Here is a 22,973-nt window from a genome sequence, read left to right as displayed (position 1 = left end):
GCCCCGAGTGTATGCAGTAAGCTAGAAAAATGTATAAAGCAAGATTTTCTGCAACATGGAAAGTCCAAGAAACAGAGGGCAGAAGGGGTGAACATTTCAAAAGCATCAGAAGTAAATAAAACAAACATCTGAAGAGAAAGGAAGCTATATACTCTGTCTTTACAAAAGACATCAGCTGCATTCACGTCTGAATACTACCGAAGAGCTATTTTTAAAAGGTAGTTAATACTACGTATATTCAAACAGAACTACTTCTCTTCAAAATCAATATAAGCACTGGAGGCAGTAAGCATAGTCATGAAGTTATTGGAGCAGACTGAGAGCCAAGAGAACTTCGTTCCATTTTGAGGCAAACTGTGTGACAACTAGTGCCCTGCCTGAGACAACACAAGTTTAGAGGCAGGGCACTAGTTGCCAGGATGGTTGTACTCAAGTGATGGCTTCCTGAGCACACACCAGATTAATGCATGTATGAGGGTGCTCAACAAAATGTCTTCCCAATGGGAAAGTCACTTATTCTCTCTGTGCCTCAGTTTCTCCATGTATAAACTTATACCAGCCTCCTAGGTATGTAGTGAGGTTTAATTCATTAATGTCTATAAGGTGCTCTTGATGGCTTGGCAAGAATAACCTACAGAAGGGCAAAGTATTATATAGAAGGATGGGGATGAAGTTTTGCTGGAAATTTCTAGTTATCACATGAATCGTAGGGGTGGAAGGGACCTCGAGAGTGCATCTACTCCAGTCCCCTGCACTCATGGCAGGAGTAAGTATTATCTTTCTAGACCATCCCTGACAGGTGTTTGTCTAACTCCACACGGGAAGAAAATCTGAATGTGTAAGTGGCACGCAGGAAGAGCAACGAGAGGCAGAAAAGCAGTTAGAAGCTCGGAGGGGTACTGGAGAGTTCCCCAGGGACAGCTGTAAAATGATTAATCTGTATACAAATGCAATGCCTCACAAATACCTTCAGCAGGCATCTCCTCTTGCATTCTACCAGTCATGTGCTGGGTCATGGGCCGTCTTTCATAATTCAGCCACGTTAAAATCCTTTTGAAGTCTTACTCTTGGCTCATGCAACAGACATTTTACCCCAAGTCACTGGAAATTACTGTAAAACAGCTTATGATCACACAGAGAAAACTGTTGGCCAATCCAAGGAAGCAAGTTTACATATAAAATACACAGAGCAGTGCTGTATCTGATTGCAGTAAAATTAGCTGCATGAGTCTGAGCTCCACATTGCCAAGACAGGAGGTATGTTATCTGTTCTAGAGGAGCTGGGGACCCTGGTGTGGTAAGCTGCTGTTGATAAAGCCAGAGAGTAGAATTCTGTACAATGCTGTTAATGGACACCAAAAACAGTGATTATTTCTCTCATTAATATTTTCTTAGGCTTTGTCTACACTAGCATCTTTGTCAGTATAACTTATGCCACTCATGAGTGTGAAAAAAACCAACCCCGACCAATATAAATTACACCGACAGAAGCTCCGGTGTGGACAGCACTATTTCGGTGGGAGACACTCTCCCGCTGACATAGCTACCACCGCTCGTTGGAGGAAGTTTAATTTTGTTGATGGGAGAGCTGTCTCCCGTCGGCATAGAGCAACTACACAAGCGATCTTGCATCGGGACAGCAGTGCCGCTGTAAGCTCTCTAGTGTAGATATAGCCTTAGTTACACTAGTTTGGTCTAAAATTTCTCTAACATATCCACTGTCAACCCTTACACAACCACTTATACAAATGTAATGCACCAAGATAGTGAGCTTATTCTAATCAGTTTATGGGCCCACTCCCTTAGCATACAGAATGCCTTTTCAAGTCTGTGGGAGTTTATTCAATTTTTATGCTGGTAAAACACTGCGGGACTAAGCCCCTTTTTGTCCCAATCTTTGTGGATGCATATATTATGGAAGGTCAAAAGGTAACAACAAACAGGACTTGGCAAATTTATTAAACAAGAACTTGATCATGAATAGGAAAGCAGGTGTATGAAAACCATGGCCACTGACTGCCTTTGAAGTACTAAATCTGGTAACTGCGCAAAATTTATTGGCAGTAGATTATAGCGATTCTTATCTCAACCTAAAACTAACAGTTCTTACAACACAGAAAAATAGCTCTGAACCATCCAGTTCTTAGCAGGTACAATCTCTATTCACCAGATGTGCGAGTAGCATTAGTTGGTGTGAACAAGAGACAGCTCAGAAAGTATGCAAGCCTTATGGACAGAGATTTAAAAGATAGTCCTAAAAGAACAGGTTATATACTAAAATGTATTTTTAAAAGCAACTGGTTCTGTAGCCTATGAGCTCTCTCTGGCCATCTCATAAAATAAAGAATAAGCTTTTTACTAAAATGTGATAAAATCTGTTCAATATTAAGACCACACGTTTACTCCAAAACTAGAAACTGAAAGACTATATGGATCACACTGATACAGAACCAAACATGAGAATAAGATTCTTTTTTTACCTCATATACTAGGCTAATTGTTATATGTGACTCCAAGTGAAAACTGAATTACTGAAGGACTATGGAAACATTCAGTAACACAAAAAGGCTTTGTCTGTATTTTGTAAAACTCTCCACAGCAACGATGTAAGTAAACATTGAAAAAGAAAAAGCAAATTGGTCACCATACTCATACCTGCAGTAGCCACACTGGCAGAGTATTCTGTGTTTAGTGCTCACATGGCCTAGTAGCAAAGGATCTCTCAACCCCACAACAAATGTCTTAATAGAGAAGCCTCTGAGTTTCATAAGCTTCTTGGTCAGAACAGCAGAACTCCAGCAAAAACAAAAAGTGTTTATTAAGTGATCAATTTCTTTTCATTGCTTGGATTTTAGTTTTGAGTAAAATATGATAATCCATATGAATTCTGAAAATGTTTTTGACTGGCAGCCTGTGACAATATGAGTCAGGAAGTTTCATGCCTTATCACTACTAATAGTAAAACAAACAAGCAATAAATTGTGCACATACAGTTTACACATTCAGGCTATGGACACAGTTTCTATAGACAATGACTCCAACGGCAGGATTTTGGCAGGAACACATTAATTATCTTTAACTTCAACTTAATATTTGACTCCTCCATTATTAACAGTAACCGTACATCTGTGCCACATTAAAGAATACATGAAGCAATCATTAGCGTGTGTTCTGTTTTCTCATTCTGAGACTTTCCCCAGACAGTTCAGGAAAAGTTTTTATCAAAGTACACAGAGTTAATCACACATATCCCATTATTTATCACAGGTATTCTGCACTCAACTCCCAAACCAATGCAAGCAAACACAGCTACTCAATAGCTGATGAAATGGGCAAGTGTAATCCAATTCCTGAACATTATTCCTGAATAATAAGCAAATTTGGTATGCAGGAATGCAAGTTTCCTATGCATATAATAGTGTCTACTGCATTTTAAAAACTATAATTTCCATGGGAGAATGAGAGGACTCTTAAGTTGCAGAATTCACTTACAGCACAGTAGGAAATAGAAAGGATGGTTCAATTTCTATCAAACAGTATGGGAGCTGGTATCTCTCTAAACTATTCTGTACTGAGGCAACTACAAAGAACAGGATTCAAACAAAATTTCCACTGAGGAAAGTGATCAAATAATTGAGGTTAGAACCTTTAGACTTCAATTGTTGTATGCATCCAATGAAGTGAGCTGTAGCTCACGAAAGCTTATGCTCTAATAAATTTGTTAGTCTCTAAGGTGCCACAAGTACTCCTGTTCTTTTTATTTCCCTTGTAATTTTCTTTAAGGATAAATACTAAACTAAAAACATACCCACCCCCTTTGGAGGAAATGTTGGCAAAATAATGGCTCAAAAGAAAAGCACAGCGTACTCCTAAATCAGCAACCTGTTTAAGAAGAATGCATCCGATGAAGTGAGCTGTAGCTGACGAAAGCTTATGCTCAAATAAATTGGTTAGTCTCTAAGGTGCCACAAGTACTCCTTTTCTTTTTGCGAATACAGACTAACACGGCTGCTACTCTGAAACCTGTCTGTAGACTGTCACATGATAATCATGAATGGCACTAACAGGTCAGGCTTAACCTGAAACTGTTACTTCCAATGAATTAGCGAAACAATGGCCTCTGTTACATTAACCCTTATAACACCAGCTGGACTGGTTATCAACAACTGAATGCTGCAGTTACTGCTCTGGCCTCTCTGTAAAGCAAACTACAATGTTAGCAATATGGGTCTGATGTGCAGTTGGGAAGGAAGTCACTTCTGGCCCTCCTGAGCAACTAATCGACTCTCTACCTCGGCAGAGCACTTGCTGCCTCACAGCTTAAATTAAGTACAGCTGAAAGTATGGGGTTGCCATCTGGTTTGAAAAAGCAAGGATCAGGGAATAAAATGAAAGGGTTTTTTGGTACTAACCTCACTTTAATCATTGCCAAAGAGCATGAAGACAGCCCAGCGTCCTCCCACAAGAAAGCCTTGGGCCTCACAAACTTGGCAGCAGTCTCCTGCACAAAAAAGCTGGGCAGGCAGAAGCCTTGTCAGAATAAGAGTCCTCCCAGGAAAGCTGTGGTGCAAGGTACATGGGTCTGCCCACATGTTGAAAATAAAACGTTCCCTACACAGTTCTTGGGAAAGTTTAACACATTACTGGAGGGTTTATTTACAATTAAGTTCTTGCATAATTATTAAATGCATCAGCACAAATGTGCTTCATAGACAAAGGACACGTATGTGTTTGTTATTCCGAGGCATTAGGTTTGTTTGAACTTGTTTCTACATTTTTTTAAAAAAGGAATACAAAGGATAGGAAGTTCCTTCGTGAAGTTCACTGCAGGAACCCTCCTGGCTTCTGAAGAAACAAAACAGCAGACTTCAAGGCATTATTATTCAGGAAGCTGGCTCTCGGGTTTCTAAAGGGTGGCCAGATAAGACACACACAAAAAACTCAGCTTTCCTCCCAAAGTTAATGTTCTTTGGAAACGTCAAAAATAAGACTGGTGGTGCTAGAAGTAATAGATTAAATTGCCCTCTGTGTATGTCGATTTTCTCTCTTAATTTCTGAGTATCCAGTTTCAGATTAGGTACTAAAGGGGATGGGGGGACATTCGTTGCTGGAAATGCTTGAAAGTGGTTATTGGAATTGTAAAGATGGATCATAGACTCTTAGAAACAGCGAAAGCAACACTTTTCACCTTTCAGCACTAAGCAATAATACCATTTGTTGGAAGTCAGCACTTCAGTAATTTGGAAGGAATGAGTTAAAGCCAGTTAGCATGTTTTTGTAGCAGATTACAGTATGAGAGGAAAATGAAAGGAGATTGTCCAGTCCAGCATTTTTAGTCTGGGGAGAAAAATTTACTTATTCAACCAGAAGTTAATGTAAGTTTTTATTCCAAATCCTGCCCTTAAAGAGTCATTGTCTATAGCAACCGTGTCCATAACATTCTAATTCTCAAGAGTCCAACCTTCTAGTAAATGGTACATCTGTCAAACAGCAGGAAACATCTGGGAAAATAGTTAAATGAAAATAAGAGAAACAAATATGCAAAACCTTTGTGTTTTCATATGCTTATAATATACATCTAGAGTATGTTTTTGAATGTGTACTCGTTCTTTCCTTGCCTCTTGGTTAGCTATCAGGCTCCGGTAGCTCACGAAAGCTTATGCTCAAATAAATGTGTTAGTCTCTAAGGTGCCACAAGTACTCCTTTTCTTTTTACGGATACAGACTAACACGGCTGCTACTCTGAAACCTGGTATATGTTGGTGGCTCTAAAATTCACCACAGTGTAGATATGGGATAACTTCTTTTCCCAACCTTGCCACAGACTTCCTTGTGACCATAAGCAAGTCAATTATTTTTTGTATTTGTATTTGCTCATCTGTACCATGCTTCCCTACTTCACAAGGCGGTTGTGGGACAAAGCACTAATGTCTGGATAATGTTTTGTGCTCTTCCCACGGGAGGCACTCCAGGGGTGGAAAGTACCACCAAATAAAAAGCAACCTATGGAGTTGGATAACAAACCCATTCTGCTTACAAGTGAACAGACTCAAACTGACCAATCATTGCCTATAATATCAGAGAGTAAAGGTTTGTGGTACACAGACAAGGTTTGAAAGGATCAAGTCTCTGGCTCAATCAGGATTTTGAATCATGACAGAAGGTGGACCAAATTCTGGTCCTGATTCAGGAAAGCATCCTGCTCAGGAAGCACTTAAGACTATGCTTGATTGATTTCCTAAACACAGGTGGACTTAAGCATGTTCTTAAATGCTTTCCTTGGCTTCTGTGAGGTTGTGATAGTGACTCCATTACTGATCAAACAACTTACCACATGCTGGGCCTTTTCCTACTAAGAGTGCACAATACCACAGTTAAGGTGGACTTGTTATTTATTCATTAAAGGTTAATCTGCATTTCTTGGCAGGAGTTTGGGATGAAGAGTTTGGGGAGAGATTGAAAGGGCATTAGCAGTCATGAAAAATAAATCTAGTTTATGGTTTTCTGTTCATTCAGCAGAAGTGAGGTGAAGGGAAACATGTTAGGTTTCAAATTGTCCTGTTCCTGCCATATAGTCTTTTGAACAAATTGGTGCCTCTTTAAAAGGGTGAACCAGTTCTAATCAATAAGACCTACGCTGTAAAAGTGCCACTGAGAGCCCAGAGAATTTTAGATTTGAGAGGATCCATTTGAAAATGCTGAGTTGGGTTCTAAGACACTTCAAAAAGCAGCCTCACACTAGGAAGGAAATTCTGGTAGCTCTGGATTGCTTTTTACATTCTGGTTAATCACCCTAAAATAACGATCTCAACATATTTTTAAACACTAAACAAAAACCCAGAGTTCAAGTTAGGGCTCCCCATGCCTCCCTGTTTCCATTTTAATGCTTTTTTACTCTTTCCCAAAGGTCCCTTGAAGCTACTATATCATCTGCATCAAAAAGACAATGGACATGATTCTCTGTGGAGCCCTTCAATGCTTCTTTTCTGCAGGGAATAGGAATAGCTAGAAAGCAACATGAAGTACTTCCTTCTTTCAGGTGATCCAGCACTGCCCTGCCCTGCCCTGTAGAATTCAGGATCTCATTTGAATTCTTTGCTTTGAGCTACTTCCAGGTAACCAGACTGGGCAAATCAGGACATCTTCAATCCAGTCTGCTTTGAGAAGAGTTGAAAAGGGAGGCAAATATACAAACCACTGTAATTTCCCACTGAGGGCTCTACAAAGAAGAGAAAATGCATAGGATTACGATAGTAAGAAACCTACAGTGTCCAATGGGATCTTGCAAACTGCAGTGCAGAAATCCAAGGTAGCTGTATGAACCATGTATGACACAATCCTTCAATAGAAGAACAGGAGTGGCAGCCTGCCCTCTGAAGTTTCTTGCTTTGGTCTCAAACTTAACATTTGAGAAGGTATTTGTATGTGCAGAGTTATAAGTGTGAAGACCTGAGCCTTGTCTTATTATGATAAGCCAATTCTGATGTAAGAGATTAATCTTTAAAACTGTGCTGAACAGCTGCAACAGAACTATGACATTTTCATAGGCAAGTTCATGTCCACAACAATCCGAATGCTGCACATCTGAATGAATTGTGACTACGAGTTAGAGGGGGAAACCGTTTAATATTTATACGTATTTATCATGGTCAAGTCCCAAAATAAAAATATTAAATTTTAAACTGGAGTGATCTACAGGCAGAGAGAAAACAACAGTCTCTCGCCAATATATTTTAAGATGGTAAGACTCATATATAACTTTAACAGTAAAACAAAATCTAGATGACCCTTCCAAAGAGACCAAGATCATCAATTAACACCTTCATTTTACCACAAAATATACTGATTTTTCCCTACAGTTTGCTAAGATGGAAAACATTTTTACAGTCACCACACTGTAATGATTTTACCTACTGTATAATGCCAGCCACAACCATCCTCATGCTGCAAATACAGAGAAGAGCTATGCACATGAGAGTTCCTAGTAAAAGGCAGAGAACTAAAAAACTGACCAGTGTCACTTTTTTCCAACCTCTTTAGCTCTCGGTGCCCTGGGCATTTACTCATTTGATTTGTTAGCTGGCAAAAAAAAAATGCCATGAAAAGAAATTGCTATCAGGCTTCCCAGCTCTCTGCAAGGACTCTTAAGGCAGAAATGATGCCTGCTGGGAAAAGGCTGATGTCAGCTCTTAAGAGCTCCCTGCAAGGATAAGGAGGCCTTTGTTTTCAGCTGAACTGTGAAAATGAGAAAATGCCTCCAGCCTGACAAACAAGAAACCCACACAACACAGGTCAGGCCTGAGACCTTTACTTAAAGGTACAACACCTCATTAGTGTTATACTTGCATCACAACAGCCAGATCCATTTAAAATTAAACAGAAGGAACCATAACAATAAACCAATTTTCCCTTAAAAGATAATATAAAGACGGTTACACTTCCCCTGCCACTCCATGGAAAGGTATGGCATTTGCAGGCCCTACATAAATCAATTTCCTAATTACTCTCTATAAAATCACAGGGATTTAGTATAAGAAAACAGTGGCACTTTCCACTTTTAGGTTTAAAATGATGTAGCTCTTTAAATTTTATTAGAAAACAAAGCACCTTTCAATCCAGCAAGGATTTTAATACCCATAATATGTTACAGAATGCTTTTAGAAGTAACATAATAGAGAGATTTTTAGAGAGTAGAAAGTGTGAAAAATAAACAAAAAAGATTCCAAGCTTGTCATATTTCATAGAAAAAGCTGCAAGACACTGGTGGAAGGGAATCGGTTTTTCCCTTTCACCCCTACTAGTTAATTTTAGCCAAAGAAGCATAACAAAGTTTGGAGCTGGCTCCTACAGAGAAGTTAATAGGTATGATTTATTCCAGATCATAAAGCAAGTGGCAGATAATGGTCCTAGTACATCCCAATACATTGCAAAGCTGAAAAGAAGGACAGACATTTCATTCTGGAATATCATGTACTGAATTTTAAATACTCAGCTGGAAGGTCCCAGCCATGTTTCACTTCCCATGCAGCAGAAAATCAGTTCCCCCGAAAACTACAACCTTTGTTAAATTAAATCGTTGTCTAGTGTTGGGGGAAAGGGATTCCATTACACATTTTATAGAACACAGCAGAGTTTCCAGGCTGTTTTGACTCATTCCCTCTATCCCAGATGTTGAAATAAATATACCTGTACATACCATTCAATAATCAAAAACCTACCTACGGGGTATTATTTAGTGCAAATGGGGAGTTACACCTAAGTAGGGAGAACATATCTCCAGACCCATTCCAAAAGAATTTGCTGCCAACCTCAAGTTTCTATCAAACTACTTCTGCAGTCCCCAGGTATTCAGATGGATACATTCCATCTGATGTCAAGTGATGGGGGATGCACCAGCACTCCTACTTAGGGCTAACGTCAAACTACGAACAAAAGTTCTACCCTTCATAAAATATATGGTACTGCTGCAGGTCTAATCTGATTCAGTCACATTCACTGCCACGGTATACTCCCATGGCAAGGATGAAAACATGCCTACTTCATGATTTCAGCAAGCAAGTGACACAGACTGGACAAGGGTTACAAAAACAGACGGCCCATCTAAAGTACTTTAGAAATACATTGTGGTTGAAATGTCTGCAGTTGATGCAGGGGGTGTAATATGCACCCACTGAACCATCTGTGCCCAATGGGATTCTTCCTTGTAATGGGTGGCAGTGTGTGTATCAGCTGTCCTCATGGGGTTCTGCCATAGGAGGGTGGCTTTATATCTACAGCATGGGCTCTACACATAGGCTACCTTGGGGATGTGTTGAATTAACGCACCAGGAGTCCTGGCCATGCCTTCTCCCAGGACAGAGCTGCACACACTTAGACTAGCCATTTCAAGGAGCCTGCAGGCGCAGCCCAGGTTCCACTGGCAGACGCCTGGGAGTACATCAGACCAATTGTCTGTGGTTTAAATAGGGGTTTAACACCAACTCAGAGCAGTGGAACAATCTTATATATTTTCTGTGCCACAAAATAGATCACTTTCCCGAATTCCAAAACCTACATCTTTTTCTTTTAAATTAGTTCCAATAGGCCTGAGCAAAACTGAAATTTTATAATCCTCTTCTCTATCTTCTTGTCTATGTTTAATACAATTAATCTTGCCATCCAGTCTTCAAAAGGACAGAGTTTCCATATAACATGATATTGGCAGCAACAGCAGCTAAACATGAATTATTTGTTTTTCTAAATGAAATGCTGCCAAATTATCTTTTCCAGACCCTCCAAGCCAGTAAACTGTTACTGCCAATAGGAATCAGTACAACACTTCTTTCCCCTAATATACTATGATGTCTTTAGTGATAAAGTAACAAAAACAAGCTTTTACTGCAGATGCTTAATTTTTTTTAAGTCAAAACTTTGTCTAAGCCTTTTACAAAGTATTATATAATGCATTTATATTGCTAACTCAAGATCAAACATAATCAGAGACAAAGAAAGAGGGAAAATCTGGAAATCATTAAAGAAATTTAACTTTTTTGTTTACAGTGCAAAATTCAGGGAGTGTTTGTTAATTTTTTTTATTAGAGACATCTGAAATGTCTGAGTTTTGTGACATTTGGTTCAAAGAATTGAGTATTATCTGCTAGAAATCTTTTAGTTTGAAGATTAAAAACGAAGTGAAAGAGGGTACAGTGTGTGCTGTGATAGATTTTTTTTCCTCTCTGAACTAGAGGGTCTTGTTAAAATATATTATTTGATTCACGCCATGGGACCACAGGGCAGACAATACCTACGCCTTATTATTGTAGGGGGAGACACATCTTTCCTACACTAAGACACTGAAAGAATCAGTCTGCTGAACAAAAGTGCTTTGCAGAAAAACAAGACTAAGTAGAGTCACCTTTAAGATCCATCTAAGCCATGGGACTGCATGAAGGAACTGACTTTACCTTCTCATTTCCAGAGCTTTAGCTTTGAAGCCAATTTAGGCTGCACGTGAATGTGTCAGTTCAAACTCCACCTTTTTTGTGGCCTGCACTATATAAAGTGGCACAATATACATAACTGCTAGTTATATTTTATTATATTTCCACCATGTCAGTTTTGAAAATTACACATTTTCCATTAAATAACATTATAATTCAAAAATGTCATAAAAATTCTCCATATATGTTTTTGTATTGCCTCAGAAACAAAGTACTTCATTTTTTCCAAGGCTAGCATTCTCATTTGCAAGAAAGAGAAGGGCTGTAAATAGCTAAGTTAAAGAGAGAGAGAGAGAGAGAGAGAGAGAGAAAAAGCCATGCTGCAAATGAGAAGTCTTTCTCCACTTGTGTGCATCACTGTTTTGCATTACTTCGGCGCTGGATTCCTGATTTGTAACAAATTCCAAGACTGCAGACTGCAGACCCAGCCTCTGACTAACATTATGGTGATTTATTTGAGGATAAATACCTCTGTCCCTATCTTGTGACTGAACACAACAGTCCAAAGCAGCGTGGAATGTGAGGAATGCAGAGGGCCATTTCAGCTGAGGCAGCAGGGAACAGTATGCAGTTATCAAGCTACCTCTGACTGCTGAAGTACTCTGATCACTTCCTCCAGTCAAGAATGAAAGGAATTCTCTAAGCCTAGACTTCATGCCAACCAGAACAGCATTCCCAAGAACAACAAGAACACAGCACAAACGGCACCTCGATGATATTCTCTCTCTCTCTCTCTCTCCCTCACACACACACACACACCCACCCCTTCTCCATATATTACCTGTATGGAAAGTTTCACCTCCTAATGAAATGCACTTTTGGGGTCTGAATATGATCACATAAATAACTTCTAGCAACAACTGCAGCCTGTCCAGTTGTCACGGTGGAATCTACTGAGCAGCTGGGCTCAGAGTCTCCTGGCCTTAGAAAAATGTGAAGCACTTTTACCTCTTTTTCTCCCCAGGGTAGAAAGCTTAAGGGTGTGGGATGTGAAGGGAACAGGTTAAAAAAAAGGGGGTATTATTTTAAAAAAGCTATACCTAGATATAAATATTATGATGTACACAATCAACATAATTCCTACTACCTGAGGCTATAAAAACAGTTTTAAAGTGCCATGTAATCCTCTTGATCGTCATTCAGACCTTCCTCTCACGATAGGAAGAGCCTGGCCCTAAATCCAAGGTATACTATAATTTTCAACATGCAAATTTACAAAAAAACAACACATTGTAATTAAAGGGACAGCAGTGGCATTAGATTCTATCTGGCTAGGAAATAAAGGCATTGAAAGAGAGAAACTTACAGGTGCGGGTTGAACATTCGACTCATTTTAGAGACATGTTCATTTTCACAGTCTAGCTCATCTTCCCCTTGGTCCATGCTGAACTTTCTCTTGTTGGGGCTTATGGGAGGAGGGCCTGTTCGATGGTTGGTTAGAGCAGAGGATACTGGAAGAGACTGCATTCTGGGCTCACCTCTCAGAGCTGCTTCACCTACGGGAAGAACACAAGGTAAAATAAACACAGGGAAAAAACATCCCCTTTTAAAAACAACTCTTAAGGGGAAGTTTTTGACACAGTAATGGGGCACAAGCCACACAGCACGTTCAGGACACACTGAAAGAGTGGTTAAAAGCCAAGTATTAGGCATCATTCAGAAGACATGTCTTTCAACCAAGAAACTGTTTAAAAATAAAAATATTGGAATAAAGTAACAGTTGAAAAAATCCACTACAGAAAGGGTAGTTTACTCACCTTGGGTGAGCCTAAAGGTTGAGCCAGTGCAGTCTTAAAAAGTATTTTTATTCAGAAGCATTTCTTTTAATAGGATAGGCCAACTCAACACTGAACTTACATTACCTTCCGATGCAAACCATGACTGACCGTTTTTGTGTGTGTGCGCTATGTAGCCTTTGTTCCTTCCCTATCCCAACGTCTTTAAATTCTGGGACTACAGTTCACATTTGTGCCAAATACTCAGGATATAAATTATTTATTGAATAAACTCCACATTTATATTATATAAAATATTGCCTGAATCAAACCTGTCAAATATATTAATCTAATTACTCTTGGTGAACATTAAGGGAAAAATTCTGCTCTTGCTGACATTGGTGTAAATTTGGCCCTTTAAAGTCATTTTAGTGCAATGAACAAAAGAACGTGCCTGCCTGGCACAAGGATCATAAAACTTCAATCCTAAACAAGTTAACTTTCAACTAGATAAGCTAGCAGTAAACCCAGGAGATACACCTCATCACAGCATCTGAGATTTAGCAGGAAATCTCATTTGCACTATACAGGAGTTGTGTATACAAATTCAAGAAATGATACATTTATATAGCATATCCCTTTGCTGTAATTAAGCATGCCTTACAAATTGGGCTGAAAACTTCTTCCCTTTACAATTAAATGCCAGTGTTCACCAACATTTACAGCTTCCATTGATACATCCACCTCTACTACAATAAATCAGATTTAAACCTCATATGGACTTTTAGATTAAGAAAATCACTTTGGGGGGCTTTTGTGGGAATCTGAAGGTAATCTGGGCTATCAACTTTACCTACCCTGGTAATGCTTCTGAAACACACACTTTTGTTAAAGTATAAAATTGGTATTTTTCCCTCAGTGTCTGAAGCATTTTAGTTTCCACATGGTCACAATTTTGGGAAATAAAATTAGGATAAACTCAAATCCATCTATAGCAATGCGGTACCTAAGAAAGAAATCTTTGTCTGCCACTACACATTTTGAGATCACCACTGTTGAACAGATGATTTATAGAAAGTAGCCCTAATTCACACGGGTGACAAGTACTATTTTGTTGGAAAAAGAATGAGTGAGAAGAAAACCTCCTGAAAGTTTACCAGTAAAAATAAACATTTTGCCAATTGAGTCAGTAAGATATAAACTAGCAAATATACTGTGACCTATATTACACCACAAGTCATGATTTCTATTAAAGACCCTGGCATCGAAGCTAAATGGGAATTTTCCATCTTGAAACTAAATAGCAGAAAGTATGTTCTACAGCAGACATTCTGAAACTGGACATGCAGATCACATGCTGTATTAAAACAGCCAATTGTTAATGTCAAAACCTCCTTTTTGTAAAGACTTTTTCTGCTGGAGTAGGGGGTTTGCAATTAAGAACTTAACCACCTGATTAATAAATTCTATACTACATTTTTCAACCTTTAACGTTGCCAGTGAAGAGCTCCACATATATCATGGTCACATTCTGACACAAGCCTGTGGCTACAAAACAGCACTAAATCATACCACAATCAGCTACTCCCTACCTAGCACATCTCCCTCATTTCTATCTTTGAAGTGCAAGTTGACACCCACTTCAAAAGATGAAACCTAGATCATTCTGAAGAGTTTGATACTTCCCTTCCCCGCAAGCCTTCCTCCCTCCACCGTGTTCAAGGTCACTTTTGAAGTCTCAGAGTGGATGCGAAAGGCAAAAATCTACCAGTACCATTCATCCGCCAACCTAGAAACTGTTTTGGTTTTCAGGGAGTTTGACACAGTATCACATCAAAGATACACTAAGTAACATTTCTTAAGTTGGTTGTACCTTTTTCTATTTTGCCAAGTATCAGGACCTTTTTCCCCCCTCAAAAATCGTGTCTGTGGTGGCAAGAGCACTTGTTTGAATTACTAATTCAATTAATAAAACACATTCAATTAGAAAGTTCATGATAGCAAAATGCTATCATCTTCTGCACTTGGTGTAATAAAAGCCTTTTTAAAGGAACTTAGTAAAGCATAAAGGGTCTTCCCTAGCTCCTAATAAAACCAATCAAGCTCTACAAAGATTCCAGTGGTCCATGTCTCTCAGCCTCTTAGATGCACTTAGCAAAAAATAATGGGATCATTATTCTAAGAGCAAATAAAGTAATCAGCTAGTTCGGAGCGTTCTAGCGATTTCATCCCCGGCATGACAATGCCACTCAGCAAAACTAAATCAGATGACTCTCACGACCACTACAACTTCATGAAGACATTGTTACTGAGGCGCTGGGTATCAGAAGGTGCTGAGGACTTTCTTACTGAATTGGATGGCCATCAGCATCTTGCTGGAGGTGCTCGGTACTTCACAGGGCTGGAACCCTACAGGGAGATAGGGCTGGCAGAAAGAACCCAGAAGAAAAGGCCGGGGGGATGGGAGAGGGTGAGATCCATGATGAACACTAATGGCCTCACCATCAATTGCAGGGATAAACTGTTTTATAAACATAACCCCTGCCACATGCATTATGCTGTATTTATCCCCCACTGCAAACTCAGCCTCTCATGTTGCCTTTAAGACTGATTAGGCCTATAACTGGTTTACATTAAAAAAAAAATGAAATAAGAAAAAAAAGATTTGTTTTCAACTCTTTCCTCTTTACAGCACTTTAATTTAAATCAGGGAGAGAGAAACCACAACTCAGTCTACCAAACAAAATGCTGTTTTACTGACTGGATTTGTCTGTCTCTGTCTGACCACACTCTATGGTAACCAGACTGACATCATCCTACTGGCAAGACAACACTCTGATAAAACTGTATTTCATAAAATTCCACAAGCCTGTACCCAATCTTTAAAATTCATTACTGTACAGGCCGGTGTCTGGGCTGCAACTGAAGCACCGATAGCCAATGCACGTTCATTATGCTTCTCATAATACTTCTCTTTGTTTCAACCAGCAGCTGGGCTAAGGCCCTGCGTATCTGCTGCTTTCAAATAGTTCTGCTTATGGCTATTCATCCCAGTCAACTTTTTTTGTTTTGTTTTCTTTTCAATTAGAACGGTTAGGCAACATGATAAGAGTACAGACAAGCTAAACACAGATCATGGCGTGATGCACCATCTGCCTATAGTACCAGTACTGCAGTAACATGCAGCTCTGTTAACAGGGTTCCATGCACTCAGCAAGAATGCTCCCTCCTTTACCAACTTACAGGTTTAAATCTGAGGTTTGTTTGGTATAATGGATCTAACCTAAGCTATATGTTTAGAAAAGAGGCATTCCAGATCCAGTCATGCTGATCAGTACTACAATATCTTGCTGCTGTCCCGTAAGTACTGGATCATTTATAGTATTTGTGTTTTCTCCTCCAGTTCAGTCAGCACTGTGTCTCCCTGCCGAAATGTTACATATAATACAAGCTTCATAAAGGCGTAATTCATGTTTTTACAAGTGCTGATTTGACAGTAAGATAGCAGAGAAATCTTAAAATGCATGATATAAAATCTTCTGAGAAGTTCATGACTCACCAAGACTAGAAATAAAAAAAATTAATACACACACATTTGTCAGCCTGCTTCCTTCCTCCCTACCCCAGCATCTCAGTGTGGGCTGCAGCATGCCTATTCAAACATGGCTACTATATCCTATTCCCCCTCCCAATTTCCTCTTTCCAGCTGGCTGCTATTAAGTCCATAAAATCTGAGCATTAATTACACTCCAGAAATGAAAGTCTTCATCTTTCCAACCAAGACTTACAAGATACACTCCTCGACACAAGGCAGACTAAAATAAAATTCTGAATCTGAGGAACGTGCAGATGAGAGAGCAGTGAAATTTAACCACCACTTTCTGTGTTTTCTACTCCATTCCCCTACCACCTCAAACATACAGGGAGAAATAAAGTGCAGGGAGAAGTGATCATAAATGGGAGTAAAATTACAATCCATGTGATTACAGAACAAGAACTGTGTAATTCATAACTACTCAGTACAGAGTAGGGGACCTATAGCAAGGTGCTGAAATCTAAGAATTACAACTAAGTGAACAATACTAAACAAGGATATTGGATCACAATATGTACCTTGTTCATCAATCTTGTCAACTGATTATAAATCATTACAATATTTCATAGTATGCTAAATGTTGTGAAAAAGTGAAATCTTAGTAATATGAAATCTAGCAGATATTAAGTCTTCACTGAGATCTGAGATTTTGTGTGAGATTTCTAAGGTACACAGTTTAGCATAGTTCTACTTTAACGGTTATTTGACCAAAGGGAGCACACGCATCCATTTAGATTGTTCAACGGAAAGTCTTGATTTAATGATAAAAAGTCTATAAATAAATATTCAAGCTATCGGAAGTCATGCTATTGATACAAGCGCTGTATACTTTTAACAAAAAATGTATGGATTGAAAAGAAGTTGATGGACTGGAGAATAAGTTTTTTAAGACAATTTGAATACAACTACATTCCTAATAAAACAATGAGAAAAAAAATCAGTGACTAGATACAGTCTAATTCTAACGTATGCTACGAAGGTAGCCCCTGGAAATGGTTTAAAACTGATTTTATGGTATAGTTGGGAGTGCGTCCACTTCCCCTCTTGTGATAGAGCACTCTCCTCAAACAGGAATCAATTCAGGGAAGTTCTATGACCTGTATTATGCAGTAGGTTGACTGATTAACTAGATCAATCACAGTAGTCCCTTCTAGCTTTATAGTTCATAAACCATTCACTTATTTGGCATTGGACCCGATCAGCTTCCTCATAAGACGACACCAGGCTAGCAAGAACCCAAGCTTCAACATATAAAGTACAGCAGAAAAATATTGCTGGGAAACATTTGCCAGCATCCAAACCATCACTGAGAACTTCTGGCTAGCAGCGTGAAGAGAGGTGTGCCAGAAAACACGTGTCCAGAAGCTGAAACATGGCCATTATGTTGCCTGTCATATTCTGGCTCCTGCATCCGATAAGGAAAGGGTTTTCTGCAGGTCTGCCCTTGATGGTGGAACACTTAGGGCCTGCCACAGGAGGAACGTACCATAATTTAGTGCCCCATTGGGCTGTTGCCTCGGCACACAGTTCCAGTCACACACACACACACACACAGACCCCGCCCCGGCTATCTCTACCCTTCATGGGGATAGACTGTATGGAGGATGGGAGGCAGTGCAAGGGGCTGCTTTGGGCCAGAATCTGACTGCAGTGATATTTTCCTCCTGCAGACGGTGGGTGTGCTCACTGGAGAGATCATCTAGGCAGCAGCCTATATTTGACCCACACACCGTGAATCTGGTTCAGTAGCACTTGCTAAGACTGACTCCAGTGTGAGAGGCATTGAGAGTGCTATATTCCGTAGAAAGCACTTCATTACTATAGCTTAAAGGGTGCATGGTTAAGCGCTCAAGGGCCAGGAAACGTCAACGTTAAGGTTGCCTGAATAAGCCGAGCTTGTACATGCACCCTGTGCATATTTCTCTATATTTCTCTATATATTAGACTACTATAGAAACAGGTATCTAGTAATTTTAGTAGTTTGAACTACTCTGTAATATGCAGGAGCAGGGAAAAGTACATGGTAAGCTAAGCACCTAAACTCCAGTTAAGAACTTATTAGAGAGACATGGTAGGTGAGGTAATATCTTTTACTGTGCCACCTCCTGTTGGTGAGAGAGACAAGCTTTCAACCTTTAAGAGAGAGGAGTTCTGCAGGCCAGGTGCTTTCCTGTGCTGTGGCACTCCTTCGGTGTGCAGGAGCAGGGCTTCATCCTCTGTACCTTTGGTGATCAGCCAGAGTGGCGCTAGGGCAGGTGGGTGGGAGGAAATGAAGCTACAGAGCAGGCGGGCTGGAGCTAACCTGCATGCTTCCACTCCATGGAGCTCCTAAACACCATACGTCAATCTTTAGGGACACCTATTTCTGTCAATTTTCACTTTTCATACCTCAGCAGTTTTGGCTGTAGTGCAGTTGTAGGCCCCTGTTCAGCAAGGCACTTCAGCACGTCTAATTTTAAGCATGTGACTAGTCCCGGTGAAGTCAAAGCTAGCCATTCAAAATGGGATCCTTTCTGCATTCTCTCACACTTAGTAACTCCTGCTTCCAAGGTGCTGAGCAAGATAACAGAAGATCTTCTCTCTTTCCAGCTACAGTACATGAATCCAGACAGCCTGCAGCTAAACAAAAGTGTCCACATTAGCTTGCCCGCAAGACCTAATTACAACCAACGTTAATTAATATATTTTCCAAGTCACAGAAGACAAGCAGGTTCCAAAAGAAACAGAAACCATCTCCCAAGCAATTGCTGCTGTTTCCTGTGATGAAGAGAGGTCTCTTTCCTTGCAATGTAAAGGGACTAAGATGCTTCTTTTTCATCTGGCTCAATACAGAAGGAAGAAGGGGTATTCTTAACTGACACTCTTTCTGACCCACAGGCCAGCTCTCCTAGCAAAAACATACATTAAACATTTAAAATGGTGCAGAAGAACCACAAATGAACGCAAAATATTTTTACTTGCTCTCTCCCTGAATTATACTCTCACTTTATTCTTCTCCCAGAAGTATAGTGGTTAAGCTCATGAGTAGAGTCACAATCCACTCCTGCTCCAGTAAAAGCAATGTTGATCAATATATTGCTATGTACCAGGGTCATAGTCAGGATGCACAGGGTCTAACAGCCCCAAGTACGTGATCTTGAGTATGCTTCCAAACCTATGGCATTGTAAAATGGGCTGCTGATGGTTCAGCTGCCGAACTCTCCAATTAGCAGCAGTATTTCCTTGATGACTACAGATTATTTTTATTGGGTGCAGCACAGAGTGGAATAACAAATTATAGCCTCCAAAAGAGAAGAAAAAGGCATTTACCTGCTCCAAGAAACAATAAATCCCATATTTCTTGCTTAATAAAACTATATTACTGTTGACTGTACTACAGAAAGATGCATGTTCCATTTAACTCACTGGCAAAATACCCAGTATTCTAAATGTAATTAGAAGTGCTTGTTTACCACTAACCGCACTATGTGTAGTAATATTGCTCATGGATGAACCACTGAACACTTAAAAAGGCCTATTTCAAATCTAGACAATGATTTTTCCCTCCTTGTGAAGTTTTAAATCTCAAAAACATCTCCATGGGCTGCATTAAAAGCCCACTGAAGTCAAAGTCAAGTTAACTTCAGTGGGGTTTAATCAGGCCCAAAATTGTTTTCATGTGACACATTAGCTGTATATTTCCATTTCCAATATAGAAAATGAATACAGATTTGTTTACTCAAAACCATGGTCATGAAAAACCTGAGTAACAAATATCCTCTTAAATTCAGCTTAATTTTGTTAATATTTAGAGTATTTTACATGGAATATCATCACACTTGTGACTGGAAAACTTCAGGACTGACGTTGCTTAAAAGTTTCTACCTTTGTTTTCCCAAATCTGAACTCAACATCTACATTAAAAAAGGAAAGATAAATATATAATACCTAGTGAAAAATTCTATCTGTGAAAAAGTCATGAATGGCCCACCAGTATCTCAGTTCTGTAGTTCAAACTACCACTCCTTTGCAAAGTTGTGGCAGTTTCTGGGTCTCTCTCTTCTTTTCTCTGTCACCAAGGTAAGTGACTTATCCTGAAACATAAGAGACAGGAAAGCAGAGCCGATCAAAGGCCAGTCTGTCATTAGGTGAAAATGATCAAAGCTTAAAGATTTGCCATCCACTTCAAAAGTAAATCTGAGTGAGAGTAAGGTTACAATAGGAAAGATTTGTTAGATCAGGTGCTTAAGCAGTATTTTAATGGGCTGAGTGGTATCGAGAGACATCGTAAAAAGTTAAATTAAATGTAATGACAAAAAGAGGCAAATAGGAGATTCAATTTGTGAAAGTCCAAAACTGAATAACTCCTTCTGAAAAACAAAGTTAAATATTTGCAAAATTGACCAACATTTTATTAATGGACTGTATGTATACATACTACTCAAATCTGAATGTATGTCAGCTCATATGGTTGGCATTCTGTCCTCTTAGAAATAAGAGTGTGCTGTTTGGTTGCTGGTTTCTTTTCTTTTTTTTTTCAACCTTAGGGCCATGTGGTGCTCTTAACTCTTATTTGCTCAGCTAGCTCATGCATTTTCTGGGATTTATATTTTTAGATCAATGTATTTGTATAAGCTCTACCTAGTTGTTCAATTTCCCTGGTGTGCAATACATATGAAATCCTGCTATTTCAAAATTCCACACTGGTCAAATCTTATAGGAGAACAATACTGGGGTGAGATGGGGTTCTGTAATAATACATGTCTGGGGAATTGTAAACTGGGTAGTTCCATGTAAAATTAAGTACTGTAACATAACTGTAGCTCTTGGCTATTGCATCTGGTAGCTCTTGGACGCTCCATCTCCTTCCCGGATATGGCATGGGCAGTATCTCCTAAATGCAAACTTTTTGGTCCAGCCTGAGCCCGAACATCTAAACTGCAATTAAACAGCCCTGAGTTAGCTGAAACAGGACAGTCATGGGTATTTAACTGCAGCACAGACATACCCTCAGGCTCCATGCAAGGAATACACGCCTGACTGATACTGGATCCCTTCAGCCTGTTGATTCTGTAGTGTTCTTTACTAGGGGATGTGAGCCAGTATTCTTCCCCAGATGCTGCTAACGTGCAGCGTTTGGACTGCAACAAGGCTTTTTTCATGGTCCTCTTGACAGAAATACTGTGCAGTCCAAGGCTAAAGAAACAGACCTTAGTCCAAACACTAAAACAACAAACAAAAACACTTGTAACTTCTACCACAGGCAACAGATATTGTGGAGCTGAGGAAAGAGTCAGCTACTCAAGAAGTACAGACCTCTTATGCGGGAGAGCTAATTTCTAAAACGTCAGCTCATGGACAACGGTGTCTTTAGATCAGGGTGTAGAATCATGGGAGAGGAGAAGGGGTAAAGGAGGCAGAAGATAATGTCTGTCTACAGATAGCTGAACCAGGCTGGTCTGCATAATCACTATGGTGTTGGCTTTGTTCCCATGCACTTTGAGGACCATTTTGTGAAGCTTGCAAGCTCTTTCCCTTACTGAAGCAAAATGACAGGGATTTTATCTGCTAACAGATATGGGACAAAGGCCTGGAAGTCTTGCCTCACAGCTATGGCTTTATTTCCTGGAGATGTGTCTGCACCTTTAGGGATAGAAAATGTGGACATAGAAACTATGAAATAGTTTCATAGGTAACATGGAAAGGGGGGGCTAGTGGATGATGCTGATCGGTCTCCGCTGATGAGGAAATGCAACAAGTTTCTACCCTATCTTCAAAACTCAAACAGCCTAGATGAAGAGCAGCCTGGGTAGTACCACAACTCCTCTGGGAAACTGAGATAGAACAGTTAGCTTTATAACAAGGATACCTACCCTGACTAACAAAAGGAATACACAAAATTCTGTCTGTATAACATCAGAAGGAAGAAGACTATTTTGACCCAGCAGGCAATATGCCCTTCTTTTTGAGCAAGGGTTTGACATAAAGGTTGCCCATGCAGTTTCCTTCAAATTACAAAAGAACAAGCTTGAATTTAGCAGCGTCTTCTCCTCCTACCATATAAATCAAGAGCATAGCAAAGGGAATGGTAAGGATACAGATACAGGACTGAGATGCAAAGATGCTCTCATGGAGACAATGGAAGATTTCATCAGAGAAGAATGACACCCTTTGGATACATTAAGATGTGGCTTTCTTGGAAGCATCAGAAGTTCTCCCAGCCATTTTATTGTGTATTGGGCTGCATAAAGGGAATGAAGAGAGAAATGTTGGTGATCAAGAACTTGTAAAATCATTCTTTTCCAGGGAATCTCAGGGCATGCTGTTCCCCATCAGAGCTAGGGGAAGGATTTGTTTGAAGAACAGATCGGCACAGAGTTTACTTTGGAGCCCGGGGAACTGCGATTCACAGTTTCAACTTAGCTAAACTTTATATGCTCGCAGCTGCACTATGAGGGAAGGATTAACTTAATATCAGGAGCAGTCCAGGCATTACTAATGTCAACATACACTAGCAGATAGAGGGGATCTGTAATATTGGACTTTCCTTCTTCAACAGTAAAGAAAATGGCCAACATATAAGTAATTTGGTTCCTCTAGCATAGTGGTTTTCAACCTTTTTTCCTCTGTGGACCCCTAAAAGATTTTGAATGGCGGTGCAGACCCCTTTGGAAATTGTAGATATAGTCTGCGAATCCCCAGGGA

The 22,973-nt window shown here is 39.7% G+C and overlaps 3 protein-coding genes across 6 annotated transcripts in view; 1 reads left to right on the top strand and 2 right to left on the bottom strand.

Moving 5' to 3' along the window:
* Positions 1-10,681, top strand: part of ATG7 (autophagy related 7) — a 327,788-nt gene extending 317,107 nt beyond the window's left edge. For both annotated transcript variants that reach the window (XR_006292251.1, XR_006292252.1), the window contains one exon: positions 6,908-10,681. The gene's annotated coding sequence lies outside the window, so the exon portion shown is untranslated. The remainder of the gene's footprint in view (positions 1-6,907) is intronic.
* Positions 1-22,973, bottom strand: part of VGLL4 (vestigial like family member 4) — a 156,230-nt gene that overhangs the window by 22,663 nt on the left and 110,594 nt on the right. For 2 of the 3 annotated variants that reach the window (XM_037905905.2, XM_007056480.4), the window contains one exon: positions 12,286-12,475. In XM_037905905.2, the coding sequence (XP_037761833.1) occupies positions 12,286-12,475 (190 nt within the window). Of the gene's footprint in view, positions 1-4,412; positions 4,555-12,285; positions 12,476-22,973 lie in introns of those variants that run through there. The other variant, XM_037905907.2, reaches the window with a different exon arrangement.
* The window catches only part of TAMM41 (TAM41 mitochondrial translocator assembly and maintenance homolog), a 176,572-nt gene continuing 165,884 nt past the window's right edge, over positions 12,286-22,973 (bottom strand). The window contains exon 9 of the mRNA XM_037905902.2: positions 12,286-12,475. The gene's annotated coding sequence lies outside the window, so the exon portion shown is untranslated. The remainder of the gene's footprint in view (positions 12,476-22,973) is intronic.

The sequence above is a fragment of the Chelonia mydas genome, chromosome 7 (assembly GCF_015237465.2).
Source record: "Chelonia mydas isolate rCheMyd1 chromosome 7, rCheMyd1.pri.v2, whole genome shotgun sequence".
In the NCBI taxonomy this organism is placed as follows: domain Eukaryota; kingdom Metazoa; phylum Chordata; order Testudines; family Cheloniidae; genus Chelonia; species Chelonia mydas.
The sequence above is the reverse complement of the archived record's forward strand: the minus strand, read 5'-3'. Positions and strand labels throughout refer to the sequence as shown.